Source organism: Nematolebias whitei, chromosome 14 (assembly GCF_014905685.2).
Source record: "Nematolebias whitei isolate Nwh7 chromosome 14, NemWhi1, whole genome shotgun sequence".
In the NCBI taxonomy this organism is placed as follows: domain Eukaryota; kingdom Metazoa; phylum Chordata; class Actinopteri; order Cyprinodontiformes; family Rivulidae; genus Nematolebias; species Nematolebias whitei.
Window position 1 is genome coordinate 44,287,298 of NC_056511.1, and position 17,301 is coordinate 44,304,598.

Here is a 17,301-nt window from a genome sequence, read left to right on the forward strand (position 1 = left end):
ACGAGGAACTCCAAGTGGGAGACAGGGTCTGGTACTACACGTTTGCACCCAAAACTGGGAGAGTAGAGTCCGGGACTGGAACTCTCGCCCGTAAGCTGATGCCCAGATGGACTGGACCCCATCTGATAACTGACAAAGTGTCTCCAATTATCTACCAGATAAAAATCAGTAAAGGCCAAAAAGAGCCAACTGTTAAATGGGTACACCGTAACCAGGTTAAACAACACAAGGCGTGCAATAACTCCTTAGGAGACAAAGACATCACAAAATCAGACCTCGTGGGAACAAGGGTCATCCAAGCAGAAGATAACTAATGGATAATACACTTAACCATAGTTTAAACTCACAGGACCTACCCTTGATAAAACGGGACAGCGTGACTGAAATCTGGCAACCAGGGTGAGGAGAAGCAGTGAAACGATGTTTCTAGATGCTTAGTCACTACTCTTGTCGGTGTTGAAACGTTGTTTAGTTGATTTTGGTTGTTTCTGAGGTAAGAATGAATTTTGTTGTATAGTAAGTTAGAGACTAAGAAGCCTTTAACCATGCCAACATGCAGTTCATTCACTAAATTGCAATCTTTGCGGAGTCAATGTATATTATTGCTACTTTGAGTACCATAATCTACATTGATCTCACAACGCTTAAGCCGAACCTACTCGAACAATTCTATTCGGGGGGATAGCTAATTCTTTTTGATAAGTCTCGCCATAGACTTCCAAAACATTTATGGGAAAACCAAACACCCAATCTCAAGTCGTTCGTCTAAAAGACAACAGACAATTACACCAAACTATATTTTACCATGTAAAGCTAACTTAAACCAAGTTAGAAATGGAAAAATAGTTTGGAACACTTTTCTATAGGCATAAACCCCTGTAGTACCCCTTTTCAGCATTCTCCACCCCTTAACTGGTAGATGTAGCTGTTCCCAACCATAATAGCTTACACACCAGGTGCATATAGTTTAAGACCTTATGTAAAATCCCCTTCATAAGCCCACCTTAAACCACATAATTGCATGACACATTGAACCAGAACGGCACAGGCTGGACGTCGCTGGAGACAACCTTCGCTGGAGGCGACCTGCAACCCTGACGTTGGTCTCAACTCTTCATCCAGTGGCCGCTTCTTCAGTTCAATCCAAGGGAACCCCTCTGTATGCTGATTAATCAACACTTCCAATCGCTGTGGATTTACCGTTGTGGATTATATGACTTTTTCCAATGGATTACAGACTCTGTTTCCAAGGGGTTAAAGCATTGCTACAATGGGATTATCGAGACGATATGGGATTATAATAAACACAATGGAATACCAAGAACATTGTGGAATTACCTTGACTTTGTTTCCTTGCTGGATTACTTCTGACTTTGGTCTTCCTTGAAGGATTACTTCTGACTTTGGTCTTGCTTGCGGGATTACATCAAGCTCAAGGACATTTGAAGGTCTAAGTTCACGGTTGGAATTCATCCCCATGGACAGGTGATGATTTCCAAAGGGGGGACTGTAGTGAACCAGATGACCTCAAATCTACCAGATGGACAGAGACTGTTATTTTCATTGATCTGAATAAGTCTGGGCCATCTGATGACTTTCTTTCTTGAATTAATCAAGCAGAAAAGACAATTCTTTATAATCATTACTGTCTTACAAATGTTTTGATAATCAAATTGTGTTAGTTCACTCAATGCTTATAGGTTGAAAAGAACTACTCATCTTTATTTTACATAAACAGTAAGTAATGATTTTTATTCCTCATTCCAAGAAGAAATCACCTGAATAAGCATTCCTTGATTTTCTGTCTGAAATGAGTCAAGTCGTAAGTATGTGAAAGGTTGGTTTTCGGTCAACTAAAATGTTTACCGAGAAAAATGTCATGTTTAAACTTTTATTCTGAAAATAAATGATTCCATTCATTTGATGGGTCAAAGGTAATAACGTCTCTTGTTCGCATTCCTTTAAATTCAATGCACGGCATTTACAGTCAGAAAAATGAAGAACTCGTGAAAAGTATGCATAAATATATATCCATATATTTGTCATACAACAAGTGACACGTATCTCACGTGACTCACTACAATGCACATGATTTACTTCATTAGTAGCTCCTCCCCTCTTTCTGTCCCAAGGTTTCCTTTTTTCATCCTCCCTGTCGCTGTGTAATAATATATTTAACTTTACTGGATGTCCCGAGAGGAATTCCTGGTGTTTGGTGAACCGGAGTGTCTCCTGTGTGATTTCAGACTCGGTGGACAGCAGTCATTAATCACTTCACTGTGACCAAGCTTGTGTGTTCACAAGTTTGCATGTGAGTTTGTTGGACGCTCTTTTGTTTTCTTTTTTCATTTGTGTTCATCTGCGATCAAATCCTATCTGTTCATGGAGAAATTATAGTAAATATGCCAGCTGTGCAAAGGGAATGTCTGTTTTGTTGTTCTTCCTCTCTGGTAATTATTTCCTTTTGATGAGATAGGACATGTCCCTTTGCCCAGGGAACCTCGGCTTCATGTCAGGGATATGGAGGATGTACAAGTAAATGGCTGTATGGCCCCCAGGTGACGGAGTCTCACTTTTTACGTTCCAGACTTTCCTGCTACTTCCTGTTCGGTTTCAATCTACAGCTGCAATGATCTCCATCTGTTCAAGGTTTACCTTTTAAACTTCCCAGAGCTGCAGTTGCTCTGTGTGAGTGATGAGGCACTTACAGCCATCATTGGCTTGCTTAGATCTTGAAGCAGGCTCAAAGACGATGCACACATACAGAGATGAGTAAAAGCCAAATAAAAGAAAAGAGCCTGAATGATGTTGGTTATAAACGTCAAAAGGTGCATTTTATTGAAGAATTGTGTTTTACAAGAAAGTCTTATGAAATTCTTCTTTAGGCACATCCTAATCTTGGATGTAGTTCAGCTAGAGTGATTTAATTTGACCATGGAGTCCATTCTTGAAGAAGTGTATTTTCTACTGTACTCGTTCTTTCCATCAAACACTTATTGATCACAGTACTCTGAACACAGGATTTAGGCTACCTTCACTCTGGTCTGTGGTCAATGCATATCTCGATACTCAGCCAGTTTAAATAGTCAAAGATGTATAAGCAACAACAACAAAATTAAATCCAGCTTCTAAATACAATGCAGTTCAACCTTTTGTAATTATATGATATAACCTTTAATCAAGATAAAATGGGATTCATTGAGGTTTTTTAACACATTATGACTAATTTAAATATAATTCAACAAAGCTAAGGAAAAATCTTATAATTCGTTGAAACTTAATTGTTTACAACTTAATAAAAAATGCTCCCCACAAACATATTGTTTAATTTTTTTAAAAACTTGACTAACAATTAAGAGAACTTTAACGAAACGGGTTCTAGTGCAAAATTGATACAACTTCAAGCAGTTTATGTTTTTAACACTTTCAGTAATTTAGAAGTAAACAGCAAATGTGTTTTCTACAATCTAAGTAAACATAATTCAACCTTTTCTTTCTGGAGTGTTAGTTGTGCTATGTGATCAAAGTGAAGAAAACTTTTAGTGTACGTTAGTTTATACAGATACTGCTGCAGTTTTACTCCTGAACAGTAGGTTTTGCTCTTAGGAAACCACAGGAGGTACAAGAGGAGTTCTTCATGATGGAATATGTTCTTTTTACACAAGCAAAGCAACATTTGTTAAACATTATTGATATCTGTCAAGAAAACTTGTTTACAGACTTTTCATTTAATCATTAAGACGATGGCAAAAATAGCTCTCTACATTTAACCCATCACACGTGAGATACACCCAGATGGAGCAGTAGGTGGTTATGTAAGAGCCCGGGGAGCAGTTAGGGATTAGGTGTGTAGCTCAAAGACACCACGACATGTGGGAATGACTGGGAGTCAAATTGAGACTTTCTGGTCCCAAGTCGGCTGCCCTGCCTCTACCCCGTCTCAGCCCCATAAATGGTTCAGATTTTTTTGATACAGTGATGTATTGGACTGATAGATCCAGAATTAATCCCAAAACCTCATCAGTAACAGCTCCTCTAAAGATGACATCACATTGTGCACATGTGCATCCTTGAATATGAATAAATAAGGCAATCTCCACAGCTCTTATTTTCACAGTTAATGATGACCACACTACCCTCTCAGTGAACTACACAACCCATTAAAATGTGATAACCCTCCTTCAAGTGGCAAGGCAATGACTTTGGATGCTTTAGTACCGACTAAATATCAGTTTTCCTATCTTCAGCAAGAGTATTGATAGACTAGGATGATGCTAGTGCCATGTTTAGGTTTGATGGAGTTTCAGCCTAGGCATAAAGGTCAGCCATCTTCAAATTTTTGTTGGTCAAACCATGTCAGTGTGTGTTGGCCCCATGTCATGGGTATGCTGCTAACTTGCTCCACAACACTCCGACAAACACCTGATTCACTGCAACCATTATAATAAACCACCACAACTTAGCTAATAAAGTTTTGTGCATGCTCAAATCTGGTGTGCACTTATCGCTCTCCAGGAAGAATGAGGAACTCACTGCTTTCTTAATATACACCTCAAATGTTGCCAAGACTTTGCAAATACTGGGGTTGTCATCCAGCGTGAGGCGGTCTTAGTCCATGGAGTTGCCTTCTAAATATACTTTAGCTCCCATAGTGGGAGATCAGCAGGTATAACCACATAATGACAGAAAGGAATGAGTGTATCCAATCTTTGTTTGGCCATTAGTCTGTGTTCACCTTGGGCAATCTTCCCCATCTTTCATTAGTATTCTGTGCGCTGCACTAACCAAGACATCTGGCTGGCACTGTTGGGACTTTCCCAAGCATTTTAAAAGTAAAAAGTTGTATTTTTCCTGTTCTGAGGTAGAAGAATATGTGGTTTAGACTCCTCCCATTCTGTTAGATATTTCTGTTAAATATAGTACTTAGGGGGCAACTGCAGGACTGGATCAATAGGGGATACACCTGCACCAACATCTGGCCCTACCATTCTGTCAAGTCAACTTTATCTATAAAGCACTTTGGTTGGCCTTGTAGCTGTTTTAAGTGCTCTATAAATAAAATGGTATGGGATTTAAAACAGCAGATGTTACCAAAGTGCTTAACAATAGCATCAATAAGTGTAAATTAATGGAAAAAGAAAAATGATAGTAGTGAAAAATTTATTAAAAGCATTAAAGGAAAAAAAACAGAACAAACAATACTAACTCAACTTGCTCTGTGTGACATGCCAGAGAAAAGAGATGTTTTTAGCAGAGAATTAACAACAAGAAGTGAAGTGGGCTGCCTGATGTTGGGGGGCAGATTGTTCCAAAGTTTGGGGCCCTTGACTGAAAAAGCCCGATCACCTCTGAGCTTCAGTCGTGTTTTTGGAACAGCCAAAAGCAGATGATCAGATGATCTCTGCATCCAAGAGGGAACGCATGGTTCCAGTAGCTCAGAGAGATGAGGGGGTGCAAGGCCATTTATGCACTTAAAAGTTAGCAGAAGAATTTTAAAATCAATACTGGTACGCACAGGGAGCCAGTGAACAAAACTGGTGTAATATGCTCAAACCTATGAGTTCCAGTTAAAAGCTGAGCAACAGCATTCTGGATGAGCTGGAGACGCGAAGTGGAGACGTGGCTGACCCCAACATAGAGTGCGTTACAGTAGTCCAGTTGGGTCGTGATAAAGGCACGGACAAAGGCATTCTGCGTTTGTCTCTCCTTCCTGTCCTCTCAAGCCCAGCCGATCGAAGCAGATGATCCTGAGCCTGGTTCTGCTGGAGGTTTCTTTCTGTTGAAGGGAGTTTTTCCTTTCCACTGTTGCCTTTGTGCTCGTTCAGGATGGTAGACAGTGATGAAGTGAAGATTCAACGAGTCTGCTGGTTTCCTTCCTTAGATTGAGAACTTTTACTAATTTTCTTGTGCATGTACTGTATATGAATGTTTCTGTTCAGTGTCCTGAGACAACTTCTGCTGTGACTTGGCACTATATAAATAAACTGAACTGAAATTGATCATAGACCCAACTTCCTGAGGGATTCACAAATCTCTCTGATTACAAACATTGTTGAGTACATGAACTGATACTAGGGTTGATGCATACATAACTTCAAAAATATATCAAATAACAAAAAAATTGTAGTAATGTTTATAACTGTATAGCAAAAAAATGTAAACATTTTTATTAGATCAATTATTCTTTCTTTAATTTTTTGTTAGCCAACGTCATTGATGACAGTGTGAATGTGTAGAGGTTACGCATATGATGTGCAGTGCCTATAAAAAGCATTACTCCCTTGAATGGTTCATGCTTTTATTAACATTAGAAATTAGTCATGATCAATATAAATTTGTAGTTTTTGACTAGTTAATTAAAAAAACATTTCGATGACAGTGAATTTTTAATTTTTACAAATTAATGCTAAATAAAAATATGTAATAAGTGATGGCAGAAACCAGCCACTAGGGAGCACAAGCCAGTGTATCTGTTGTACTGGTCCCAAGCTCTGGTAAATGGTGAGGGTTGTGTCAGGAAGGGCATCTGATGTAAAACATATTTGCCAAAACTATAATACGAGTTAATGTAAGCGCAACCATACCGGATCATTGACAACGACCACCACCGGTGTTGTTGACAAATAGGGTGCCAGAGGAAATTGTGATACTGTTAGTCGAAGACCACGAGGAGGGAAACATGTCCGGAGACAGAGGGAGAGGAGGAACGCATGCAGAGGACATGGAGGTAGTTGGAGTGAGGACAGAGGATGCAGAGGACGGAGATGGAGCAGGATGACTCGCTGTGGTGACCCCTGAAGAGGAGGAAAGAAAGAAGGAAGGGAGGAGGAAGAAAGATGAGGAGGAGGAGGAAGAAGATAGAAGAAGGAAAAAGTGGTAGTAAAAATATTCACACTCTTTAAGTAGACTGTCCTAATTCAACTCGGATAAAAGATTATTGAAAAGTACAATTCAGGGGATGGATGCAAATATTTCCAAAGCCCTAAACATCCCAGTGGTTTTGTTAATTTTATATTTAAGGCATGAAAATCTGTGTAAATGATGGTCTTTGAAAACTATTTTCATTTCAACCTTTTAAAATCTATACTCTTTTTCATTCAACCTTTATTTAGACAGGTAAATCCCATTGAGCCTCGAGGACTCATTTACAAGAGAGACCTGATGTGGATACTGACCTTATGGATACTTGAGTCATATTGTTGCCCATTTTCTGCTGTTTGCTTTAGCATTGCTGACAAATGGATAAAGTGATCCACAGTTTTGAGACTACGATTATTTTGTGTAATAAGGGAATTTGCTCTGCTCTGTTCAAGGCAATGTTATTATTCATGAGCCTTGTCCGTTTATTGAACTAATACAGTGTACAAAGGTTTTGCTTTAGTTGAGCAACTAGCGTTTGCAACACAAATGCAACTTATGTGATTATATGTTGTTGCATCTGTCATGCTTGGCTTCATAAGTTAGGTGAGAGGTGGGGCTATGACATCATTGTTTTGAAAAGATCGTTTAGATTATCCACATGGAAACTCAACAATGGCATATCAAGATTTTTTCACTTTGGAACTCATCCATGCATCCATCCATCCATCCATCCATCCATCCATCCATCCATCCATCCATCCATCCATCCATCCATCCATCCATCCATCCATCCATCCATCCACCCACCCGTTGACTGAATTAAAGGTATTTTTGTGCTGGCTGTTTTTGATTAGCTATTGCTGCCACTGATTTTTCTGAGACTTTTATTTAATTCATTCAGTAGGTCTGGAGATATTTTGCTTACAACAAACATGGCTAACTCCAAGTAAAGATTAAGCTGGGGTAGATGTAGGGCAGCCGACCCAGGACCCAAAAGTCTCCGGTTCGATTCCCAGCCATTTCCACATGTTGTGGTGTCTCTGAACAAGACACCTACTCCCCAGTTGCTCCCCGGGTGCTTGCATAGCTGCCCACTCCTCCTCTGGGTGTATCCCAGGTGTGATGGGTTAAACACAGAGAACCATTTCACCATTGTATGGAAACATACAATGGTGACAACACATAGCACTTTATTTATTTATTATGAACAATGAGCTGTAGTTGGTTGAATTAAGTTGGCTCCAAAAGTTAATCAGTTGTGGAGGAGTTTGTACAATTTTCCTTAAAAAATTGTCTAGTGGTTCTTTAGATATTTGTGCAAAATACCCACATGAGCACAAACACGATTGTCCTCCAAACTCAAAGAAATAAACAGTTTTAATGTTGCATTCCACAGAAGAGGGGAACTTTTGAATTGTAGCAATCTCTGAATAAGGAACATGCATCAATTCAAGTTTGATCAAGGTAAAGCTGTATGTTTAATTTGAACAGTACGGCTGAGTGACAAATGAAAGGTATCTCCAACATGATGAGTTTTAGTACTTCCCGGAGACACGTCATGTTGCCAGAACAGCTTCAGTTTGTCTTGGCACTGAGTCCACGTCTGTGAAATGTTACTTGAGAAACGGAACAGCACGACTCAAAAGACATTCTCACATTTGATGTTGTGTTGATGATGAGCCATAAATGCTGACGTTTTATTCAGAGAAGACGACTCCTGTGTAACATTGCATATTTTCTCTGCCTTCTATCTTTTCCAGATTACCTTTGTATTCAAGAGGAGAGCGCTTCCATTTTGAATACGGTGTCTACTTGCTAAACAAGAACATTGCCCAGGTAAATGAGCAGCATGCACTGTAGCTGGAGTGGGTTTCTATTGTTGGGATTCATTAGACTCTGCAGACATTTCACCTAATCAGTTTTTTCTTTCAGTTATGATATTATATTTTGGTCCTTTATAGAATTTACAAGAACTTAGCAAAAGGAGTTTAGTCTTTTTGTTGTTGTTTTTTTACTGTACTTTTACAGTACCTTTTTCCAGTCTAAGAGTCACTTTCAGCTCATTTTGTCTTTGACAGGCCATTGAAAGAAGTTGAAATTGTGCTATTTTTATCAGTGGGTTTACAGCTACCGTATTTTCCGCCGTGCACGTCACACCGCCATATAAGTCACATCAGTCCATATTTGTCAAATTATGTGGAAAAATCCATAAATACGTTGCTTTGCCGTATACGTTGCATCTATTATACGTCACCTCTGACGCGTCGCGTTTGTAACGTGTCACCGCTGACAACCTGGAAATGTGGGCCGGTGTTGTGCCAAAAATCGATTGGCTGCCAAATGGTGGCCGCAGGAGCGTGCACGGGAGGACTTTAACAAGAATTTAACAAGATTAACACTTAAAAACAATTATTTGTTTGCTCAAAATTATAGTAAAGGTGTGTCTCAGTCTAACTTTTCCTTAATGAAAGGACTTTAACGGTCAAATCAGCTGCATTTCAAAAGTATTCGCTGCCTCGGTGCTCCGGGAGCGCGCAGAGGAAGGAAATCAGGAAGAAGGAACGCTGCGCATTTCTTCGATATTTAAAAAGTTAACCACCTAAAATAATTATTTGTTCGCTCAAAATTACAGTAAAGGTGTGTCAGTTGAACTTTTACTTAATAAATGCACTTCATTGGTCAAAATACTTTTACCTATTACATGAAACAACGGCATGCCATACTTACGGTGCCATCTAGTGGCTGAAAATGTTAGTGTTCAATATTTTCAATGTCAGAATGAATGAAAACGGTCATGTCTCATCCAACAATTGGTTGATAAATATGGGAAAAAACATAAATAAGTCGCTTCGGTGTATAAGTCGCAGGGCATGTAAATTATGCAAACAACTGCAACTTCTAGGCCGAAAAATACGGTAAATGTTTTAATTGCAACCAACTGTAGATCTAGCTAAAGACTTACCAGTACTTTTTCCTAAAATTTATGACTAACTCCTTTATTTTGTTGTGACGGTTGGTCTGTTTGCACCACTTGGGAGAAACTTACCGTATTTTCCGGCGTATAAGTCGCAGCAGTCAGTAAAAGCATCATGAAGAGGAAAAAAACATAAATAAGTCACTTCGGCATATGAGCTGCATTTATTAAATAAAGGTTGAATGAATTATGCGTCACCGCTGACCTGTCGCGTTTATTATGCATTTATTTAATGGTCAAAACAGCTTCATTTTGCCGTGGTGCCATCCACCCATCCATCCACCCATCCATCATGGCTGGAGCCTCGAGCTCTCCAGCGTTCCTCCGCCTGCACCAGTTGAGTGAAGCGAGCAGGCACGGGAGGACTCGCTCTTGCAGTTCTTCGAAAGTTAAAGCGTCAGTCAAAAATTGCGTTATGAATATGGATAAAATATATAAGTTACTTCGGCGTACAAGACTGACATATCTATGCAAAAAAAACTGCAACTTATACGCTGGAAAATATGGTAATTTTGAAAATACAAAGTATATTTTTTTCCGCTGTAAGAATGAAAATCCTTTTGATAATTGCATGAGTTTTCCACACGTCTGGGTCTGCCGTGGTCTGTGAACAGCAGAAACTAAAGAAGGTTGTCCACTCTGCACTATGGTGTTTACTCGGTTTGCAAAGATTTACACTTCAGAGTCTCGTTAAAGCTTTTTGGACATCAGGCAAATGAGCTGTATCCTGCTTGAGCTGCATGCACTCTCCTGGTTGGATGGGTTCAATTCATTATTGGTTTTGGAATTTTTATTGGGAGTTCTTGAACTCACGACCTCGCAGGGCTGAATAAAGTGCACACAATGTGTTGACCTCCTTTTATTTATGCCTGAGACATTTAGTGCTGACTTTTAACAGTTTGCATTCCATTCCCTGTTCTTCGCATCCAGCCAGAAGCAAAGGGCCCCTGTGCTGAATAAGAGAGCAATTAGCCCTGGCAGGTGGCTGATTTCAGCCCACTGCACAGCACTTCGTTAGTGTTGCTTCTAAAACCAGATTATTAGATGGCACCATAAATCCAAGTGTATCATCATCCTGCCAGCATTTACCACTTAACAGAAATCCTTAATTTAAACTCTGGTCTTTTTTGTAAAACAGTTCCACAGAAGACTAAATATGAACCTTCTTTTTTTCTGCCTCTGGCTATTCATAAATCCCAAGTCAAACCTACCACTTCCTGTGACCATGCGAGTTTTCATTAACGAAGTCAGCGTTGCAAAAATAAAAGAGTAGAGCGTAACTCGGTCGTGTTGGCATGGAGAGCACTACACATAAACTTTGTGTCACGTCTTTCATTCTAATCCACTGACGAGTTGCACACACCGTTTCTCATCATTGTACACACACTATCAAGCCATGAAGTTTGCTTACCCTTGTTACTTATCATTTCTTGGTGATTCAGAGATGCAACGACAACAGGTTGATTTCAGTCCGCCATGTTGCCTTGTTCCTTTCATAAGTCACAATGAGACACCAAGAAGGTGTCTGAGACCCAGACTGAAGGTGTTTAGTGAAAGTGTCTTCTGTATGCACCCACATTAAACCATGTTTCACTTGTAAACAGCAGCGATCACCAACTCAGGTCCTTAAATGCCTTTGTCATGCAAGTTGTAGATTTCTATTCATGTGAATCGAATTATTGAATTTGGGTGCCTTGAAAAATTATTCATGCTCCTTTAAATGTTCCGAGGTTTGTCACATTATGACGGCAAAGTTCAACGTATTTCACGTGGTAGACCAACACGTGGTCGTGTTTGTGAAGTGCAAGGAAAATGATAAATGTTCTCGAGCTTTTTATTTCCAAAAGAAAACTAGAAAAGTGTGGTGTGACTTTATACTCAGATTCCCTGAGTAAGTATTTTGTAGAACCACCTTTCACTGCAATTTCAGCTGCAAGTCTTCAGAGGAATGTCTGCTGAGCTTTGACTGGACTGTTGTAACTCACCTGAGCTGTGAATCTGTGCAGCACCTCCACTGATGTGACGTGGAATACTCTACTGCCTGGCCTGTCACTTTAGGTGGAGGGCTTGGTACATTTTACAGTTGTACCGTACTCTTTCCAGCTGGACCACGACCTGAAACATCCAGTCAGAGCTAAATTGGCTTTATGAAAATCAAAGTATATTTCTGTGTTAGAGTGGCCCGGTCAAAGTCCAGACCTAAAGAAACTGTGGCAAATCTTGTAAACTGCTGTTCACAGTTGTGTCTCACTCTGCTTTCAGTCCGTCTGAGCTTGAGCTGTTCAGCAAAGAAGAACTGGTAAAAATGTCCACGTCTAAAGCTGGTAGACACCAACTCCAAAAACTTCTATCTGGAAATGCATGAAAAGGTTCCTTAAAGTATTGACTCAGGGGCCAAATACAAACGCTTGCCTCAACTTTTAAAATCTTGTTACAAGAAAATTTAAAATATTGATCATTTTCCTTAGATTTTACAGTTATGCACTACTTTGTGTTGGTCTGTTAAACTAGTTTCCAGTAAAATACTTTTAAAAGTTGGGGTCATAACATGACGAAATGTAGAAAAGTTTAGAGGTATACCTGCATTTTCAAGGCACTGTAAACAACTTGGTTTGCTCTTTCTCCAAAGTGCAGATTGAACCCGTATAACGTTTTCCGAGCCCGACCCGAAGCCGACCAAGTAACTGTGATTACAGACCCGAACCCGAATAAACAAATTCATTAAGTTTTACTGCGTTTGATGATGGATCTCAGGACATGATTTCAAAACAGTTTGGATCAGTTTGACATGATTTAAAATCATATTTCAAAGATAGGAACATATAAGATTTCTTGTTTATTAACAAGTCAGTGGATTATTACACAGTAGTCCCTCGCTACGTCACGGTTCGTTTATCGCGGACTTGCTGTGTCACGGTTTTTCAAAATAAGATTAAACATGACACACAATTGGCTGATTGATGGATGAGCTGCACGATCGACATGGAATTTTTATTTAAAATAAATTATTTTAAATTATTGAGCACCTGCTGCAGCTTTTGTGCAGCCCACACTGCAGGAGAAACTTCCTGCTGCAGCTGATCAGCTGTTCTCCGTGCAGAGGGGAGAAGTGGGCGTGGCCAAGAATGCTTGCAGGTGGCAGAGAGCTGAAATCATGACATTCTGTGTCTTTTAGAGCATTTAGATTTTAGAAACATTGTTTAGAATATTGCAAGAGTGTGGGAAGGGTTTAAAACACCTTAATGTGTGTGTGTGTGTGTGTGTGTATATATATATATATATATATATATATATATATATATATATTTATAATAAAATAAACTACTTCTTACTACTTGTACTACTATTCCTACTTTGTGGTTTTTCACTTATCACGGGTCTTCAGGGTACATATCCCCTGCGATAAATGAGGGACTGCTGCTGTTATTATTGTTAATTATTATTATAATATTATAGTTATTAACAGACGTTGGCTGCGTGCGGCTGGGTCCAGTTAAGCCACAGGTGGGTCGCTGGCAGTCATCCATCTGGACTTTCTTGTACCTCTTTCAACCGGCCGGTCAGCACACTGTCAAACAGCTGCGAGTGGCTGGTGTTGAGCCAAACTGGACCGCCAGCCCCGCACATCCACTCACGCAATCAAAAGCCCAACAACAACCCGGCCCGCCCATCCAGCACATTATTTTGGCCCGGCCCGAGCCAAAAAGTCGGGCCGTTTGCTGGCCCGTGTTAGAAATGACAGCTCTACTTACCTTGTATCCAAGTTCAGAATTTTCTCTTTAAAGCCGAAGTATCTTTTTTGCTTATCTCCACCCAAACATTGTAGAAACATGCACATTTTACACAGTTTACAATTATTTTCAGTCCACTTAGTTTTTGCACCACAGTTGTTTGAGGCTGCGTTTCTGTTTACCTGTCTCATTAAGAGTACTGTCGAGGAGGGACAGGTGTGTGGTTACCATGGTGACCATAATGAGCCACAGTAGCTTTAACATTTCCAAGTTGATGAAAGTTAAATTTTAGTCTCTAGGTTCTTCTCTGTTTTTTAATATTTGGAAATGTTTAAAGACTCGGTCCATCACCTGCAAAATGTAGAAACGTTGGTTTAGACATTGTTTTAGTCAGGACTGGCACAGTTTGGACTGTTTTGTTTCTATATGCTGAGCATTTGGTTTGCAGTCATCTCAAGTCAGACCCCCCCCCCCCCCAATACATTTAGATCAAAGGCGCACCTTATGATCTCGACTTTCTGAGATTTCAGTTTCACGAGTCTTAGGCATGTGTTTCTCGCTCTTGCTGAAAGTTTAATTTGCTCCTTGATAGAAGGCACATGTAAGTGGTTGAGGAGAAATATTCTTGACCGAAGTCGGCATATTACAAATCATATATTAAAAAATAGGACTTCTGGGTCAAAATGCTGTTGCAAACTATGGAAAGAGGTCTAGAGGTCTTCAGGTGCTTGAGACAACTGTATTCCTCATTCTTTAGTTTATACTTTTTAGGCTATTCTGAAGATCAATGTAAATATGGATGTTCAAAAGAATCTGAAGATGAAAAATGAGATTCAGACAGCAGGGCGTCCTCACCAGTCTTCATAAAACCACTGCTGAAAGGCTCTAACGTAGGGGTCTGGAGCCAGATGGAAACCATCAACTGTGACACAAGTGGGCGCATGTGAAGAGCGCATGATAACTTTGTCAGGAGAACCTGGACAGAAGTATTAGGACTAAAACATTGTGTCCTTGTGGAAGCTTCTTTCTGAAATAAGAGTCATTAATCACAATACTAACAGAAAATATAACTAAAGATTGTTTTGTGCTGTGGCTCAAAACTAAAGCAACACTTCCTTCCCTCCTTTATTCCTCTGAAACTACAGTAATACTTTATGCTTTCAAAAGATCAGAAAACATTTCAGCTGGCATTTAAAGCTCTGATATCCAGCTCATATGTTTCTCTTTCCGTCTGTCTTAAGGATAAGTTATCAGGTTTACTCTAAAACAATATCACTTTGCCACATGAAAGGCACGGCTCGGTATAATAGTGATAATAGGCCATTGTTTCCCCACGGAACAAGTGGTTAACATGTCACGTTTGATAAAAACAAACCTACTGCAGACACCACTTCTTCATCCCACTTTGTCTGATCTCTGCGAACGGTTTCAAACGTTCCATCTCTGAAAGTTTGTGGTGATCAGTAATCAGGTTTAAGTTGAGCCTGGATAGTTTGAAACAGATCTTTTATACTCTACAAATGGTTTCTTACTTCCAGTAGTAAAAATCCCTCTGTCTTGCCATTCTGAGCTACTTCATCGGAGAAACTAAATCACATTTCTTTATGATTGTTGATGAATTAACGGAGCTTTTATGAGGAATAATAAGTATTAGAACGTTATCGTAGCTGCGGTTTTCATTTGAATTAAAGGTTCCTTCTTCGTGAGCCTGAGGGGACCTTGTTAGCTCGTGGCGTGCAGCTGTTGGACATCTCGTCCAGCGTCTCAAAGTAGAGGTTTGGTTTCGCAGCAGGCTCAGCAGACAGCCTGACTGGCCCTGCTGCTGACTGACTGGAGCTTGTGCAGGACACATTAGCCGTCAATTTCTTATTAAATTGTCTCCCATGGCTGTGTTTGAAAGTGATACTGGGATGCTGGTGAAGGATCTGGACTGCAGCAAGAGGAGACTCTTTAATGTGGCAGAAAGAATATTTTGTTTTGTTAGAACTCTTGAAGCCAGAGTTGATCTGCGTGGAGCACCGTGTTGACCCTGTAGGTTAATGTGCTTTACTAAAAAAAAGGATGACAAATGTCAAAAATGCTTGGGTTACCAGTCCATTACTTTTTGTGCAATCAAATAAGAAGGGGGAAAATGTTGTATTTTTTATGAAGGTTTGCCATTTTTAGTTAGCGTGCATGTTTTCTTTTAATACAAACTTTCCTAACGGAGAGGGTGCCATTTTTGTCTGAGCTCAACAGTTTTTTGCTGCTTCTGCTTTTTGTTAGCTTGGTGTAGGTATGCACAGGGCCTGTAGCTGGGCGTGAAGTAGCCATCCACAGGGGGGCACAAATGTTAAACCTGCCATTCTTCCATTTGCAGAGACAAATGAGCCAAGTTATTGTGGCTGACTGAAAGGAAAACCAGCAGCCCTTCGTCGGGAAGAGGGCCACGCTCGGCATTCTCTTACTCCCAGAGTTATTCATTTGGCTGCGTTGCTTTTTAACAGACATGTGGGGCTGATTAGATGACAACTGATGCTACGAGAGGAGGGAACAATTAGCACTCAGTCACTTAACTTGGTGTATTATATTCTGTGTCCTCAGGCATAGGAGAGCATAATATTAAGCAGTATTACAGCGAATCATTTGCAGCTGAGTCAGGTCACCCATTAAATTCACTTTTATTTCTGTCTACTGGGGCAGTCTCCTGCCTTCCCAGTTTCCTTTTTTGTTTTTTTACCCCAATCGTCATACAAAATCCCAAACTGGTGGACGGATATGTACCTCAAAGCGCTTGCTGCTGTAAATAGTGGCAACTGCGGCTCCATAAAGCTCAGCTATGACTCATGGGGGAGCCTACTGCAGTTAGTGATTAAATGAGGTGGCAACAAGTTGAACGGGAGCTCCTTGAAGAGTTATTCTTGCTGGAGTTGTTTTGAAAGGTCATATGTGACTGAGCAAGAATAAGACGATGGCCTCAAAAATAATTTTGAGCGTGGCTGGATTGTGACTATTTGGAAAACCTTCAGTGTGAAGGCACTCTACTCTGTTATGCACGTGATACTCACCAAAAAGGTTTTTCCTTGATACACTTGCATCCTTACCATGCTTTGTGCTTCCACTCTGGCACAACTCTTTTAGGACGCAAGACGCTATACACTAGAAACTCACACTACATTAAATCGTAAAAGGACTGTACCTACACATCGATATATATATATATATGAATATATATATATATATATATAACCTTTCAATCTTATGAAGACACTCAAATCTCTTTACAACACAGTCTGTGCCCTCATTTATTCATACAGCACTCTACTAGATCTATACAGAGAATAATCAGAGGTTTATCACATTCATACACTGATGGGACACACATGGGGCGGCTGTGGCTGAGTGGTTAGAGCAGTCGTCCTCCAATGCGAGAGTTGGGGGTTCGAATCCACCAGCAGTCATCACATGTTGAAGTGTCCCTGGGCAAGACACTGAACCCCTCATTGCCTCTGATGTGTCCCATCAGTGTATGAATGTGATAAAGCTCTGATTAGTCTCATTAGAAAGATTTGTTCAATTAGCTTTGTACAGATCTAGAGTGCTGTATGAATGGGTAAATGAGGCACAGATTGTAGTGTAAAGAGCTTTGAGTATCTTGAAATAAGACAGAAAGGCGCTATGTAAGTACAGTCCATTTACCATTTACATCAGAGGCAATGAGGGGTTCAGTGTCTTGCCCAGGGACACTTCAACATG

General features: G+C 40.1%; 1 protein-coding gene across 1 annotated transcript in view; it reads left to right on the forward strand.

The window, feature by feature from the left end:
- Positions 1-17,301, forward strand: part of uvrag (UV radiation resistance associated gene) — a 176,493-nt gene that overhangs the window by 113,865 nt on the left and 45,327 nt on the right. The window contains exon 13 of the mRNA XM_037688147.1: positions 8,622-8,697. Within this exon, the coding sequence (XP_037544075.1) occupies positions 8,622-8,697 (76 nt within the window). The remainder of the gene's footprint in view (positions 1-8,621; positions 8,698-17,301) is intronic.